Source organism: Hyla sarda, chromosome 2, assembly GCF_029499605.1.
Source record: "Hyla sarda isolate aHylSar1 chromosome 2, aHylSar1.hap1, whole genome shotgun sequence".
NCBI classification, from domain to species: domain Eukaryota; kingdom Metazoa; phylum Chordata; class Amphibia; order Anura; family Hylidae; genus Hyla; species Hyla sarda.
In genome coordinates, this window is record NC_079190.1 from 432,611,729 (window position 1) to 432,628,034 (window position 16,306).

General features: G+C 44.7%; 1 protein-coding gene and 1 long non-coding RNA gene across 2 annotated transcripts in view; one reads left to right on the forward strand and one right to left on the reverse strand.

Annotated features, from left to right (window-relative positions):
- LOC130356933 (uncharacterized) overlaps positions 1-8,227 on the reverse strand; it is a 31,751-nt gene extending 23,524 nt beyond the window's left edge. The window contains exon 1 of the long non-coding RNA XR_008889038.1: positions 8,092-8,227. This is a non-coding gene — a long non-coding RNA (uncharacterized LOC130356933). The remainder of the gene's footprint in view (positions 1-8,091) is intronic.
- Positions 7,981-16,306, forward strand: part of SLC46A1 (solute carrier family 46 member 1) — a 53,034-nt gene continuing 44,708 nt past the window's right edge. Inside the window, exon 1 of the mRNA XM_056559113.1 lies at positions 7,981-8,321. Within this exon, the coding sequence (XP_056415088.1) occupies positions 8,073-8,321 (249 nt within the window). The 5' untranslated portion in view covers positions 7,981-8,072. The remainder of the gene's footprint in view (positions 8,322-16,306) is intronic.

A 16,306-nucleotide genomic window follows, 5' to 3' on the forward strand; every position in this document is an offset into this window, starting at 1 on the left:
GTTCGAGATGGTCCCGAACAGTCCGACTGAGCTGCCGGAAACCGTTTACTTTTGTAATAGAAACAGCGATCAACCGGCTATGACGCGGCTGTCCCCGGCTATGACGCGGGGTCAGCCGTGACCACGCATCATAGCAGGGGAGCGGGACCAGGTCCTTAACCCCTTAAGGACGCAGCCCTTTTTCACCTTAAGGACTGGGCCCTTTTTCGCAATTCTGACCACCGTCGCTTTACGAATTAATAACGCCAAAAACGCTTTTACCGAATATTCTGATTCTGAGATTGTTTTTTTCGTGACATATTCTAGTTCATTTTGGTGGTAAATTGTCGGCGTTACTTGCATGCTTTTTTGGTGAAAAATCCCCAAATTTCCTGAAAATTTTGAAAATTTAGCATTTTTCTAACTTTGAAGCTCTCTACTTGTAAGGAAAATGAATATTCACAATACATTTTATTTTTATTCACAAATACAATATGTCCACTTTATGTTGGCTTCATAAAATGGACATATTTTTGCTTTTTGAAAAAATTAGAGGGCTTCAAAGTAGAGCAGCAATTTAAAAAAAATTCATGAAAATTGCTAAATCTGAAGGGACAGATGTTACAGAACTACAACTCCCAGCATGCCTGGGCAGTCCAGGCATGCTGAGAGTTGTAGTTTGGCAACATCTGGGGGGCTACCGTTTGGACACCACTGTAACAGTGGTCTCCAAACTGTGACCCTCCAGATGTTGCAAAACTACAACTCCCAGCATGCCCAGACAGCCTTTGGCTGTCTGGGCAATGCTGGGAGTTGCAGTTTGGCCTTCCTACTGGTTGCCACAGTAAAGATCTCTTTACTTTCACTTTCAATTCCACACCCCCCCCCCCCTACTGTAGTTTCCCTACCTGACCCAGGATCCAGCAGTCTCCAGCGACGACCGGGGATCTCCAGGCATCTTCTCCTGCAGGTATCTGCCTCCATCTTCTTGTCCTTCAGCAGCTTTCAGTCTGTGTTTCTTTCAGTGAGGCTCTGTTCAGCTTTCAGTCTGTGCAGCTGTCAGTGAGGCTCTTTTCAGCTGTCAATCAAGCTCAGTACAGAGAAACACTTCCTGAGTTACAAGCAGGGGACCAAAATCTGAGATTTTGACCAGACAGAACTTGTTCTGGCCAAGAAGGGAGACCCCTGGTGGCCAGAAATATACAGCAGAAAAACTAACATAAAAAGTTTTTTGTTTTTTTTATGGAAGCCAATTACAAAAGGTATTTATTTGACATAAGTAATCAAATATTAAAAATCATGTTTAATGACAGTGCCCATTTAACCATACCTGTAGTTTTGCTGATTGCAATATGACTCTATGTTAGTAGCTGAAGAGTCAAACTGGTGGTGCTGAGCTGCAGCAGCTTCATCTAACCCTCCCTCCCTGCTTTGGCTGATTAACATACAGGGCTGGAAGCCTAGCCCTGTAAATAAATCATGCAGGGCAGGATGTGGGAGGGAGAACATGTTGCTGCAACTCAGCACCCCCAGTTTGACTCTTTGACAGACGGTAACAAAAATTCACTTTGCGATCAGCAAATATTCTCCTACTGCCTATCTGGTGGGATTTGAAACCCAGTACTTGGCATGGACCTGATAAAAAAAAAAACTGTAGGCTTAACTTTAACTGGTGCTGATCCTGTCTGTGTGCTTAAATTGTGGTTTTCATGCTTTTATGCCTAATAATTCCTTTGTTTATGTTACTCACACTGAATGCAGTTCACTGAGGAGGAGAGGGTGTTCCCTTTCTAGTTTGTGAGAGGAGAACCTCCTGCAGGGCTACAGTGCAAAAGCTGTGTAGTGAGAGCTGGGTGATAGTAACTGGGTGACAGAAAGTGGGAGTCTAGTGACCCTGATGCTTAGAGAGACATAAAGCAGAGTGCAGAAACTGCCAACCACTTAACTTGTTAGGGACGGAGGGCGCACAGGTATGCCCTCGCGTCCTGGTACTTAAGGAAGGAGGGCGCCCGTGGGAATTTTGGTCCCCCCCCCCCCCATGTGTTGGCGATCGCCGAAAATCGCCAGTTAATTCAGACCGGCAATTTGCGGCGATTCCGGGCCAATCGGCTCACTGGTGACCCGATCGCCCGGAAAATAAGAATGATCAGAGCTGCGACCATCCTTAAGGATAGGAGCGAGGTGGCAGTGCTGCCACCTCCTTCTATCCCCTGCCATTGGTCGCTCAGTACGACCGACCAATGGCAGTTAGGGGCAGGGGGTGTTAAAGTTCATTTCCCCCGCTCTGCCCACCGATCGAAGTCTGGGCAGACCGGGGGGAACACGTGCGGCAAGGGGGGGGAGAGCATGGCCAACTCACGGGACCGGCGGCGGCAGCATTGGAGCAGTAGTGGCGGCGGTGGCGTCATCGGAGCAGCGGCCGGAAAGTGCGGCGGTGGAGGAGGCTGCAGCGAAGATCGCCGGTAAGTGATCTTCACTGTGGCCTTCTAAAAGTTGCAAATCTACAACTCCCAGCATACCCAGACAGCCAAAGAATGCCTCCAGATGTTGCAAAACTACAATTTGTAGCATGCACTGACTGTCTGGGCATGCTGGGAGTTGTAGTTTTACAACATCTAGAGTGGCACAGTTTGGAGACCACCATACGGTGGTCTCCAAACTGTAGCCCTCCAGATGTTGCAAAACTACAATTCCCAGCATGCCCAGACAGTCAGGGATGCTGGGCGTGTAGTTCTGCAATATCCTGCCCTTCATATGTTGCAGAACTACAACTCCCAGGCTGGAGGGCTACAGTTTGGAGACTACTACTTAGCGGTCTCCAAACTGTTCTTCCTCAGATGTTGCATAACTACAACTCCTAGCATGCCCAGACTGTCCAGGCATGCTGGGAGTAGTAGTTCTGCAACATCTGAAGGGCCAGATATAGCAGAACTACACCACCCAGCATCCCTGACTGTCTGGGCATGCTGAGAATTGTAGTTTTGCAACAGCTGTAGGCACACTGGTTGGGAAACACTCGGCTAGAGTCTGTTTCCTATCTCAGTGATTCCAACCCGCGTGCCTTCAGCTGTTGCAAAACCATAACTCCCAGAATGCACTCACAGACCGTACATTCTGGGAGTTGTAATTTTGCCACAGCTGGAGGCACACGGGTTGGAATCACTGAGCTAGAGTCTTTTTTCTAACTCAGTGGTTCCCCGCCAGTGTGCCTACAGCTGTTGCAAAACTACAACTCCCAGCATGTATGGTCTTTCAGCGCATTCTGGGAGTTGTAGTTTTGCAACAGCTGAAGGTTTGGAGAACTCCTCCACCATGTGAATGTACAGGGTACATTCACACGGACGGGTTTACAGTGGGCTTCCTTCTACAAGTTTGAGCTGCGGCCGCAGCTCAAACTCCCAGCGGAAAACTCACTGTGAACCCCCGCCAGTGTGAATGTACCCTAAAAACACTACACTACACTACACTAACACAAAATAAAAAGTAAAACACTACATGTACACCCCCTTATACGTCCCCCCCCCCAATAAAAATGAAAAACGTCTCCCAAGGCACTGTTTCCTAAACGGAGCCTCCAGCTGCGGATAGCTGTATTGCCGGATAGCTATTGACTGTCCTGGCAGGCTGGGAGTCTTGCAACTGCTAGAGGCACCCTGTTTGGGAAACACTGCTGTAGGGTCTACCCCTATTGCAAATTCCTCATTTAGGCCTCAAATGCGCATGGCGCTCTTTCACTCCAGAGCCCTGTCGTATTTCGAGGCAACAGTTTAGTGGCACGTATGGGGTATTTCCATACTCGGGAGAAATTGCATTACAAATTTTGGGGGGATTTTTCTCCTTTTACACCTTATGAAAAGGTAAAGTTGGGGGCTACACCAGTATGTTAGTGTAAAAAAAAAAAATTTTACACTAACACGCTGGTGTTGCCCCATAATTTTCATTTTCACAAGGGGTAATAGTAAAAAAGCCTCCCAAAATTTGTAACACCATTTTTTCTGAGTATGGAAATACCCCATATGTGTATGTAATGTGCTCTGTGGGCGAACAACAATGCTCAGCAGAGGAGGAGTGCCATTGGGCTTTTGAAGAGAGAATTAGGCTGGAATTGAAGGCCATGTGCCTTTACAAAGCCCCCCATGGTGCCTGAACAGTGGACCCCCCACATGTGACCCCATTTTGGAAACTACACTCCTCACAGAATGTAATAAGGGGTACAGTGAGCATTTACACCTCACAGGTGTCTGACAGATTTTTTTGAACAATTTAGTTTTTCATTTGCACAGCCTACTGTTCCAAAGATCTGTCAAACACCAGTGGGGTGTAAATGGTTACTGCACCCCTTATTAAATTCTGTGAGGGGTGTAGTTTCCAAAATGGGGTCACATGTGTGTGGGGGGGGGGGGGGGTAGGGGGGGGGGATCAACTGTTCAGGCACCATAGGGGCTTTGTAAACGCACATGGCCCCCGACTTCCATTCCAACCAAATTCTCTCTCCAAAAGCCCAATGGCGCTCCTTCTCTTCTGAGCATTGTAGTTTGCCCGCAGTGCACTTTACATTCACATATGGGGTATTTCTATACTCAGAAGAAATGGGGTTACAAATTTTGGGGGCTTTTTCTCCTATTACCCCTTGTTAAAATGAAAAATTTGGGGTAACACCAGCATTTTATTTTAAATTTTTTATTTTATTTTTTACATCCCAATTTAACAAAAATTCGCCAATCACCTGTGGGGTGTTAAGGCTCACTGTACCCCTTGTTATGTTCCTTGAGGGGTGTAGTTTCCAAAATAGTATGTCATGTTTTTTTTAATCTTTTACTGTTCTGGCATTATGGGGCTTCCTAAATGCGACATGCCCCCCAAAAACCATTTCAGCAAAATTCGCTCTCCAAAAGCCGAATCTCGCTCCTTCCCTTCTGAGCCCTCTAGTGCACCCACAGAACACTATACATCCACATATGAGGTATTTCCTTACTCAAGAGAAATGGGGTTATACATTTTGGGGGGCGTTCTCTCCTATTACTCCTTGTGAAAATGAAAAGTTTGGGGTAACACCAGCATTTTAGTGTTAAAAAATTACATTTTTTATTTTCACGTCCCACTTTAACGAAAGTTCGTAAATCACCTGTGGGGTGTTAAGGCTCACTGTACCCCTTGTTATGTTCCTTGAGGGGTGTAGTTTCCAAAATAGTATGCCATGTGTTTTTTTTTTGTTTTGTTTTTTACTGTTCTGGTATCATGGGGGCTTCCTAAATGGGACATGCCTCCCAAAAACCATTTCAGCAAAATTTGCTCTCCAAAATGCCATTGTCGCTCCTTCCCTTCTGAGCACTCTAGTGCACCCACAGAGCACTTTACATCCACATATGAGGTATTTCCTTTTTACCTTTTACCCCTTGTAAAAATGAAAAAAAAAAATGGGGCTACTTTTTGAATGTCATTTTGAATACTTTGAGGGGTGCAGTTTTCATAATGGGGCCCATTATAGGGGATTTCCAACATAAAGACCCTCAAATTCACTTCTAAACTTAACTGGTCCCTGAAAAATTCTGATTTTTGAAATTCACAGGAAAAATTGGAAAATTGCTGTTATACTTTGAAGCCCTCTGATGTCTTCAAAAAGTAAAAACATGTCAACTTTATGATGCCAACATAAAGTAGACATATTGTATATGTGAATCAATATGTAATTTATTTGACATGTCCCTTTTCCTTACAAGCAGAGAGCTTCAAAAAAATCTCAAATTTTTCCTGAAATTTTGGAATTTTTCACCAAGAAATTATGCAAGTATCGACGTAAATGTACCACTAACATAAAGTAGAATATGTAAAAAACTATCTCGGAATCAAATTTATAATTAAAAGCATCCCAGAGTTATTAATGCTTAAAGTGATAGAGATCAGATTTGCAAAAAATGCTCCCGTCCTTAGGGTTATAATGGGCTCTGTCCCCAAGGGGTTAATAAAGCGATTATCCAGGAATAGAAAAACATAGCTGATTTCTTCTATGAATGGCACCACCACTGTCCTCAGGTTGTGTTTGGTATTACAACATTCTGTTGGCCCAGTACGGGAGGTGTTACCCTGTACTCCTGCTGTCCTGTCAGACAGTCTCCTTCAGTGTCCCCAGGGCCCCCTGCATTAGTTACCCCATTGGAAATATCCTGTACTGTATAAAATGTGTTATCACTTTAAGAGTTATACCATGTGATATACCATGTAATTGTTACCCAGGAGGTACCAGTGACCAGGTGATCCCAGGGGTGACCTATGGGCTCCCTGCTAGTCTCTCCCAAATAAGCCCTGGGTGGAGCTAGCTCTCTCTCTTTTGCATCAAGTCTTTGCTGAGGTCAGTCGTGCCTAGTGTGTGTTTCCAGAGTATTGGAGACCTCAACTCAAGTCCTGCAGCCACAGTCAAGTGCAAGTAAGCTAAACCTGCAGCTTTTTCCGTCATCAGTCAAGTCCAGTCAGTCTCTGTCAAATTATTAAGCAACGTGGCCTGCACTAAATTGCCTAGTCCTACTACAAGTCCCAGCAAGCCCTTAAAGGGGTTCTCCGGTGCTTAGACATCTTATCCCCTATCCGAAGCGTGTTCGCTTCGGGTCTGATTACCGGCGACCACAGGGCCGCTGGCGTGTGACGTCACGCCTCCGCCCCCGTGTGACGTCACGCTCCACCCCTCAATGCAAGCCTATGGGAGGGGACGTGACAGCTATCACGCCGCCCTACCATAGGCTTGCATTAAGGGACGGAGCGTGACGTCACACGGGGGCGGAGGCGTGACGTCACACGCCGTCGGTCCTGTGGTCGCCGGTAATCAGACACGGAGCGAACACGCTTCGGATAGGGGATAAGATGTCCGGGGACTGATTATAAACGGGGTGCCGCGTGCAAGATCACAGGGGTCCCCAGCGGCCGGACTCCCGCGATCAGGCATCTTATCCCCTATCTTTTGGATAGGGGATGAGATTTCTAAGCACCGGAGAACCCCTTTAAGGTCTCTGCATCACTGGTCACCTCCTTGGGCCCTGGATGAACTGTATAGACTTTACCATCTGTCTACCCTCAGTAAAGCTACTGTTGTCCGTAACTTGGCGTCGGAGTCTTTTTTGCCCCTGTGCCTAGCCCAGGATCCAGCAGTATACCCACGGTTATAGGCTAAACCACGCCCTGGCGTCACGAATACAAGGGGTTATTGCCTTTTGCCCCTAGGGTAACAACATCTGCCCTCATCACACCCCGATACCACACAAAAAATAACACTTGAAATATTAGGGTTTGTTTTGTTTGTAAAATTGTTGCCTCAGAACACACTGGGGGAGATTTTTCAAAACCTGTGCAGAGAAAAAGTTGACCAGTTACCCATAGCAACCAATCAGATTGCTTCTCTTATTTCTCAGAGGCCATTTTAAAACGGAAAGCAGCAGTGAGCTCCCCACTGTGTGACCAGAGCCTTAGGCTACATTTACACGGCCATTGTGCTCTGACCAGTTCAAGGACTGTTCAGCTATTATTATTTTTATTTTATTTTTTGCGCAGAACGGACCATAAACGAGTCGGAGGCCCTTCAACAGTATTTTTATTAGGATTTTACACATTAATAAATGTATATGATGTTACACAACATTTTTGTAATATGAAAAAACTAAGAAAACAAACATTTCTCTCATCCTTCCAATGGGACTGAGCAACGAAGCTCCATTTAGCGGAAAACGCCATTAGTGTGAACGAAGCCTTACTATGTGCGTATTTAAAAATTACATGAATTCCTGAAAAATTCCTTTCCTTTTTTTCCTCAGATATGGCTGATAACGGATAACAGGGTAATAGCAGAGGGTGTCCTCTTCATAGAACAGTGTTTCCTAACCAGGGCAGCATGCTGGGAGTTGTAGTTTTGCAACAGCTGGAGGCGCCCCGGTTGGGAAACCCTTATGTAAAAGAATTTATTGCAGCACACTGATGAGTCAGGAGGATAGGATGAGTGGGCGTGACGTAGCATGAGCTGTAGGGGGAGCCTCGTTGAGCCCCGCCCCGTCCAGTCGGTGGCTGCACTGCGGAGTCAGCCGTCCTCCGTATGCATTCTCCTCAGCGTTATGTCTGAGAGCGACCTACCTGACGTGGTGTGCCCGGACATGGGCGCCGACCACTCGGATAAGCCGAGGCTTCGGCGCTGCTATACCGGCCGGGTGACGGTGGAGCCGGTGCTGTTCTTGGCCATGTTTTCAATGGCGCTTCAGGGCCCGCTCACCACCCAGTATCTGTGGGAGCGGCTGAGTGCCGACCTCGGCTACAACGGGAGCAAGACGGAGGGCTGCACGAACAGCACCAACCCCATGGAAAAGGTGAGACCTGTCATTGGCACAAAGGCTGAGCGGTTACCCATAGCAACCAATCAGGTCAGGTCGTTTCCTACAGGGGCATCTGGTTGCTAAGGGCAACGGCTTCTCTGCTGCACTTCGTGTGAAGACACTAAGAAGCCTTGCCCGGATGGGGGGCCCACAATGGGGTACAAGTGGCTGTCAGGTGGTGTCAGGTCATCTCTGGACTGTGTACACACTGCAGTTTTGATGCTGTGTTTTTGTTTTGTTTTTTTGTGCAAAAAATTGTGCTATTTTACCGTGATTGCGCATTTTTGCTATGAATAGGACACCGTTTTGGTAAAATCTAAATGCATATAGTGCGTGAAACAGTCTAAAATGATGATTTCCAAACTGTGTCCGACCAGACTTTGCCAAACTACACCTCCCAGCATGCCTGGACAGCCGTTGGCTGTCCGGGCATGCTGGGAGTTGTAGTTTTGCAATGCCTGGAGGGCCGCAGTTTGGACAACTAAAAGAAAAACCCTTCTTGTTGTCTATAGCAACTGGTCATAGCTCCGCTTTCATTTTGAATTCTGCTCTAGAGGACTATAAGCGTTGCTGTGATTGGTTGCTATAGGCAACAAGGACACGTTTTATTTTAGACCCTTTCGGTAAATATCCTTGTGGATTTTGGTGTGTCACCCGTGCTAAAATCCTTCGGGTGTGAATGGAAGCTTAGAATAAGTCCGCAGGTAATTTCTGCACCGCGAGGATGGTTTCGCACAAGCATATTGGGGGAGATTTATCAAAACCTGTGCAGAGGGAAAGTTGACCAGTTGCCCATAGCAACCAATCAGATCGCTTCTTTCATTCTTAACAAGGCCTCTGCAAAATAAAAGAAGTGATCTGATTGGTTGCTATGGGCAACTAGTCAACTTTTCCTCTAGACAAGTTTTGATAAATCCCCCCCATTGTGCCCATATTACAGACACCAGCCCCGAACTGACAGCTGGCGTTGCGATTTCTGCCAGTCGGCGATAGGCACTTAATGTTTTACGTAGGTCGCTGTCGTCCTGCTGTCCCCATCTGGCGTTTAGGGCTGTTGTATTCACTAGTAATATTATATGTGCTATAATACCACCAGAACCTCTTTAAAGGGATGTGCTCACAAATGGAAAACATGGCCGCGCACCCATCTCCAGCCTGTAGGGTGGCCAAAATGGCCGAATCAGCTGATATGTATTAGGCGATACAAAAATGGCATAGAACCGAGATCTACTATGTTTATGGAACTCTGGAACAGACTACAATAAGGGTGCATGCACACCATGCTTTTGGAATTCAGTTCCTGTATCAGGTTTTTGATGAAAAACGGATTCCTCAAAACCGGAACTAAACTGTATCAAATCGTGTGTGCAAATTTTAACCCGTATACGGTTAAATACCATATATGGTTTGAAAAATGATGTCTGGTTGCATCTGTTTTTTAAGAAAAAAAAAGTATGCATTTTTAACTTTTTTCTCTCCATCATGAATAAAGTTTAACTTGTTTGATTGAAATTCCAAGAAAAAAAACTGTGCAAAGTCAAAAACCGTATGGGGAAAACCGGTTGGAACCGTATGCACATACAGTTCTGTACGGTTCCCATTGACTCCCATGTTAAAAAAAAAAAAAAAAAACGTATACGGTTTTTCACCCGGACCAAAAACCGTGGTAGGCTACAGTTTTGGGTACGGGAATAAAAGGGACAAAACCGTACAAGACTCAAAACGGATGCATCTTTTGGCATACGGTTTTCAATGGAGAGTCAATGCATACGGATTTCAATACGGTTCCGTACGGTTTTCACATTCAAAACGTGTACGGGAACTGTATTGCAAAAACATGGTGTGCATGCACCCTAAGAGGGAGATTTATCACTGCTTTTAGAGCATTTTTTTTGTCTGTTTTGGCACAGTTCAGACGCAAGCAGCATATTTTGAGACTATGTGCCTTTTGATATAGACAATTTCACTATTTTAGCCAACCCGTAGAACTTTCTCTTTGACCATGCAGTGGTCACGAATTTATCATTTGCGACTTTTGTCGCTATTTTATGCGCAAAGGTACTTTTTTAGGCGCAAAGCTACACCACCTACCAGTACCAGAATCACTTCTACCTTCCGCAATTCAACCTCTGACCTCTTGTGGACGACAGCGTCCCACTCCCCTTCTATGACATGCGCAGGAGCTGAGCGCGGGTCATAGCTGGGTGGTCCTGGCAGCTATCTGCCACCAGGACCCATCTCTAATGCCAGACATCACCGATCATAGTGATGCCCGGCTTTAACCCCTTAGACACCGCAACCAAATTTGATTGTAGCATCTAAAATGCAAGTAAAAATGTCCCGGCAGCTCTGTGAAAGTAAGTAAAAACACCTAACCTGCCAAATTCAGGACCCGGGAAAGTGTCTACTTCCCTCCCTCACAAGCGTCTAGAAAAAGTGTATGTGATAGAGCTTTTCCTAACACAGCAGAGCTGCGCAGAATTCATCATCCTGCTGTACCTTCTTGATAAATAAGAAGCACGCTAGTCAAACCCACCACTCATATAAACGTGGGAAAATCTCCGCCCGTCTAGAGCGTACACCAGCAAAAAAAGCCGTCTTTTGGACCCGCTGGAAATGTGCCGTCTCAATAGACGACAATGCATTTCCAACTGCAAGCAAAGTCTAAGGTACAGAACTTTCTGCGGCGGAACGTTCACCGTTGACATTCTGTACTGTGAATGGTGCAGCAGAATACCATTGAGAACAATAGAAGGCTGCTGCACCAAATTTTCCAAGCAAAATTCTGTTCTAAAAATACGTAGTGTGAACGAGCCCTTACACTGTGAGTAGGGCTTGGTGTGTTTTAGGCATAAAAACACACCTGAGCTCTCAGGCATTTATAGCACATCCACTGGATGTCATGTCTTATTGATGTGGTCCCATCCTGTCAACTGGAGGTGGTTTGGAATCCAAAACAGATTGTTTTTATAGTTTTTTTACAGCTCCTATTGACTTTAGAGGGAGTTACCTAACCAGTGTACCACAAAAAAACAGTGTAGCTCGTGGTGTGACACTATTTTTCCAACTCTCATTAACCTCTTTGGGATTGATACTGTGTAAAACGGCCCGATTGGCTGTTTAAAGTTTCCCAACAACCTCTGGCTGCCCAAAGCAGGCCAGACGGGAGTAGGGGATTCCTCAATCTCATGATGCAGGTCCAACTTCTACATCACCACCCCACCACACCTGGCGTGGACATTCAAATTCTGGTCGTAGTCCACAGAAAGATTATTAATCTCAAATCATCCCCTATGAGTCCCAGGGTAATTATACAATTTCCAATAATAGAGGTCACTGTCTAAAAAGCTGTCACATGGGGAGGCTGGTGACTGCTTTTTAGACAGGACCTCTATACATGGCGGCAAACTAATGGTAAATACATAGGATAGTCAGAGTGGACATAGCACTCTAACATTACAGGTGATACAGTGAGAGAGCATCATACATATACAGTATGTAAGGAAGGTGTGTGAGACCTCCAATGCAGAGCTCATGGTCCACTAAGAACATATCCCATAGAACTGGGAAACAAGTTTGGCAACTTGGCCAGCCAAGGATAGTCTACTGATAGTTTTAACCGTCCATATGTAATGTGTATTATTTTAACGTATACCAATAAAAGTGAAATTTTAAGTGAGGCCCTAAATAACAGGTTTCTTTCCCCAGAGGGGGACCCTCCAAAGGGTTATTGGAAATTGTCACAGAAAGAATAGACATGTCTATTTTTTTTGCAGACTCGGCACGAAAATGCATTTCTTTTTATGAGATGGCGCATTTCTTTGCGGACGTTCCCCCTCCCGTCTGAACATAGCCTTAGGGTTTGTTCAATGAAAGTAAGACAGTCATTGGCCCTGATTATTTTCCCTGCCACTCCCCAAGCTGTCAATAATCACAACAGCAGCAAGACTTGCACAGGAGCCCACGCCTCATCCTTTAGGTGCTCAATGCTACACAGTAGATACGAACAATCCAAAATACACAAGTAAAAGAAGGCACTCGCGTGTGGGTCAGGTTCACGGCTCTACTTTATTTCATCTTGTCCGGCACCCTGCTGGTAATGTTGTTTTTGCACAAGATGGAATAAACTAGAGCCGTGAACCTGACCCACACGTGAGTGCCTCCCGTTACTTCTGTATATTAGGGTTTGTTCAGGAATTTCGATCAGGAGATTCTGCCTCACTAATCTAGCATTGGTGTGAATGGTTCTTCTGCAAACACATTCACACTACGAAATTTCAGCAGCGGAAAGTTCAGCAGCAAAAATGTACACGCCAAATTAATGAACATGCTTGTTCTTTCGGCTATATTATGCGCAGACTACATTGCTGTCGACGGTGACAGCGCAGCTCTGTGCGGTCCTAGCATTGTAGGATTTCAGTAGTGACTGTTCAGAAAGAATCTCCAACCCAGAATACCTCTGGAGGTTCCACAGTGTGAACATACACTTAGGCTTGGATTCCCCTGAGGTTTTTGCATTGCGTTTTTTAGGGCTTAAAAACGCCAGAAAAACTGCCACTGTTTTTCCTTGCGTTTTTGTCATATTTTTTCTGGCGTTTTTACCTTTGTGTGGAATTTGCCTTTTTTTTGGCCTCTGGCGTTTTTTCCAAAATTTGGTGGGTACCAGAAAAAAAAAAAAAGATGCAGTAGGGATAGGAAAAAAAATGTATTTAATGAAAATATTTATTTTTTATAACAAAATTTTTATTAATAGTGTGTGTTTCACTTTTATTTTTTTAATTTATAGGTAGTACTATTACTCCCAGCATGGAACAGACTGTTCCATGCTGGGAGTAGTAGTACCTGTACCAATAGACATATGGCCCGGGTGTCACTCCTGACACCCGATGCGATCGTCCATAATATAGCAGAGATGCGGAGCGGCTCTATACAGCGCTCGCTCACATCTCTGCTCTGTACTCCGGCCAGTGATGTGAATAGAACATCACTCATTCATATTTTCCGCCCAGAGTGGGGATTGGCCGGATGGTTGCAGCCAATCACAGCTCTCAGCGAGAAATATGAATGAGTGATGTTCTTATTCATATCACTGGCTGGAGTATAGTGCAGAGATGCGAGCGCTGTATAGAGCCACTACACATCTCTGCAATAGATAGGACGATCCCATCGGGTGTCAAGAGTGATACCTGCTGTTATCTGTCCTTAACTGCAGGTACTACTACACTACTGCACACTGGATTTTTCCATCATCACCGTATCTTCATCATTTTTTTTTTTAATGGTGCCCTACGAAATTTTATTAAAAATGGTATCTCCATTACTTTTTTGGATCGCTAAAGTCCAAAAAAAGAATAAAAACCGCCGGCAAAGTTATAACCCACATGGCATTTTTCTTGGCGCTTTTTCACTGCCATAGACTTCTATGGGAGGAAAACGCCATGATTTTCCCAAAAAAACACCAAACTCTGATTTGGAGGGTGTTTTTGAAAACCAGCCTCTGCGCCCAAAATAGCTGGAAAGGATAAAAAAAAAACACCAAACTGAAAAACGCCAAGTGGATCTGGCATTTTGCAGTTTACTATTGACCAACAGCTAACATCTGGATGCAGAAAAAATGGGCGTTTTTTACGGCGTTTTTGCATGAATATCCTCGGTGGAATTCCAGCCTCATAGATAAATGATGTTATCTGAATAGTATACACTGATGTCACAAGCATAGTACCATGTTAAGTCCAGAACATGTGCCCTTTATCTTGCTGAGTGCCATTACAGTGGCATTATATCATCTGTAGGTTTCTGTTTAGATATGGAGATGTTTTTGTTTTCTTTTATATTGAGGTATTCATGATCCAGATGAAGCCACATATACAGTACTATTGGGTGTTCACTAGTGGGAGCAATGAATAGTGAGTGACCTGTCACCAGTCATATTCTTTGTTTTATGGTTTAGTGCATTGGTCTCCAAACTGTGGCCCTCCAGATGTTGCAAAACTACAATTCCCAACATGCCCGGACAGCCAACTGCTGTAAATAATAGTGCTATAAAAAAAATTGGTATTGTACATTGAGTGCAACTTTTTACATGCTGGAAAAGTGTCCTGCATGTCTGACACTTTCAATTTACTTGTATATCCTAACAGTAAATTCACACATGGTAGATGGGATTATACAAATGTCATCTCCCTATTGGGGAATTTTCTTCTGCACGGAAATTGACCTGTGAATTTTACCCATTTTATATGAAGGGGAGAAATTTGCAGCCCATGCAGATTCTTCATGGATTCATAAAGTGGATTTATTCTCTTGTCCCCTGGAAGCCCTTAGGGTAAATGCTTTTTTCTTTTTCAGGCTTTTGATTGAGATGGTCCATTAGGGATAGGACATCAGTTTCAGATTAAAAGGGGTCCTGCCTCTAGCACCATATTCATCAGGAGGTGTCCGGCAAGCTCTGCATCAGCTTCATTGTGTACCCGGTGTACACGTTACTGTACATCACAAAAATGTACAGTGGTCCCTCAAATGTACTTGGGTTCCAGGATGACCATTGCATGTTGGGACCATAACTCTATGGAAACCTGGTAATTGCATCTGAAGCCCCAAAATGTCATCCAAAAATAGGAAAAAGTAAGGATTAAAGAGTAATAAGTAAATCGCCAATTCAGATAAAGCAAATCCTTACAAATAATAGTAAGAAAGATCTGCTGGGAGCTGTAAATCACTGTCTATGTAGAGGACAGGAGCTTCTTCAGGGTCCTGTACAGTACATGCAATGTCCTAAAAAAAAAAAAAAAAAAAAAAAAAAGTTACATGAAGCTGCCCTCAACTGGTGTCCAAAGGAGCAGCTAACTCTGGCCCAGGTAAAGAGTACAGAACATGTGTACCTCCCTGTACTGTAGGGGGCGCTACCAGACAGGAATTCAGTGCATGCACTTCAGTAATACAAGAGTTTTACCATTGAATGTCCATTCTGATTGGTCAGTTCTTCCAGTCATTGACATGTTTTGCAGATCTGGACTGTCTGTAGGATTGTTTGTTGAGTCTGGTTTCAAGTTACAATGGTCCATAAAAGATCTTTGTTGAAAATATTTGAACTTGAGTTGAGGGATCACTTTACAGTTCTATACCTGGTGTCACAGGCCCCGTCAGCAAGCTTATCATTGGGGGGGGGGGGGGGGGGGGGGGTTGTCCACTGAAGGATAGACCCACAGAAATCTGCTGCACCATTTAAATTTTGTAATATCTGTGGTGGAAAATGTAAGACTATGAACCCGCCAAAAGAATTAACATGTTCAGTCTTTTGGCAGAATTTTAGGTGGTCTGTTTTGAAGGGGTACTCCGGCCTGAAGACATCTTATCTCCTATCCAAAGGATAGGGGATAAGATGTCTGATCCCGGGGCTCCCGCGATCTCCCTGCTGCACCCGGCGTACGGAGGCTTGTGATGTCACAGCCACGCCTTCTCAATACAACTCTATGGGAGGGGACGTTACACGCCCCATCCCATACACTTGCATTGAGGGGGCGTGGCTGTGATGTCACGAGCAGGGTGTGGCCGTGACATTTCGACCCTCTGCCCGGCATCGCCAGTCATCCAGCACAGAGCGAAGTTCGCTCAGACATCGCAATCAGACATCTTAAGGGATAAGATGTCTAGGGACGGAGTACCCCTTTAACCCCTTAAGGACTCAGCCCATTTTGGCCTTAAGCACTCAGACAATTAAATTTTTACATTTTCATTTTTTCCTCCTCGCCTTCTAAAAATCATAACTCTTTTATATTTTCATCCACAGACTAGTATGAGGGCTTGTTTTTTGCGCGACCAGTTGTCCTTTGTAATGACATAAGTCATTATATCATAAAATGTATGGCGCAACCAAAAAACACTATTTTTGTGGGGAAATTAAAACGAAAATCGCAATTTTGCTAATTTTGGAAGGTTTCGTTTTCACGCCGTACAATTTATGGTAAAAATGACGTGTG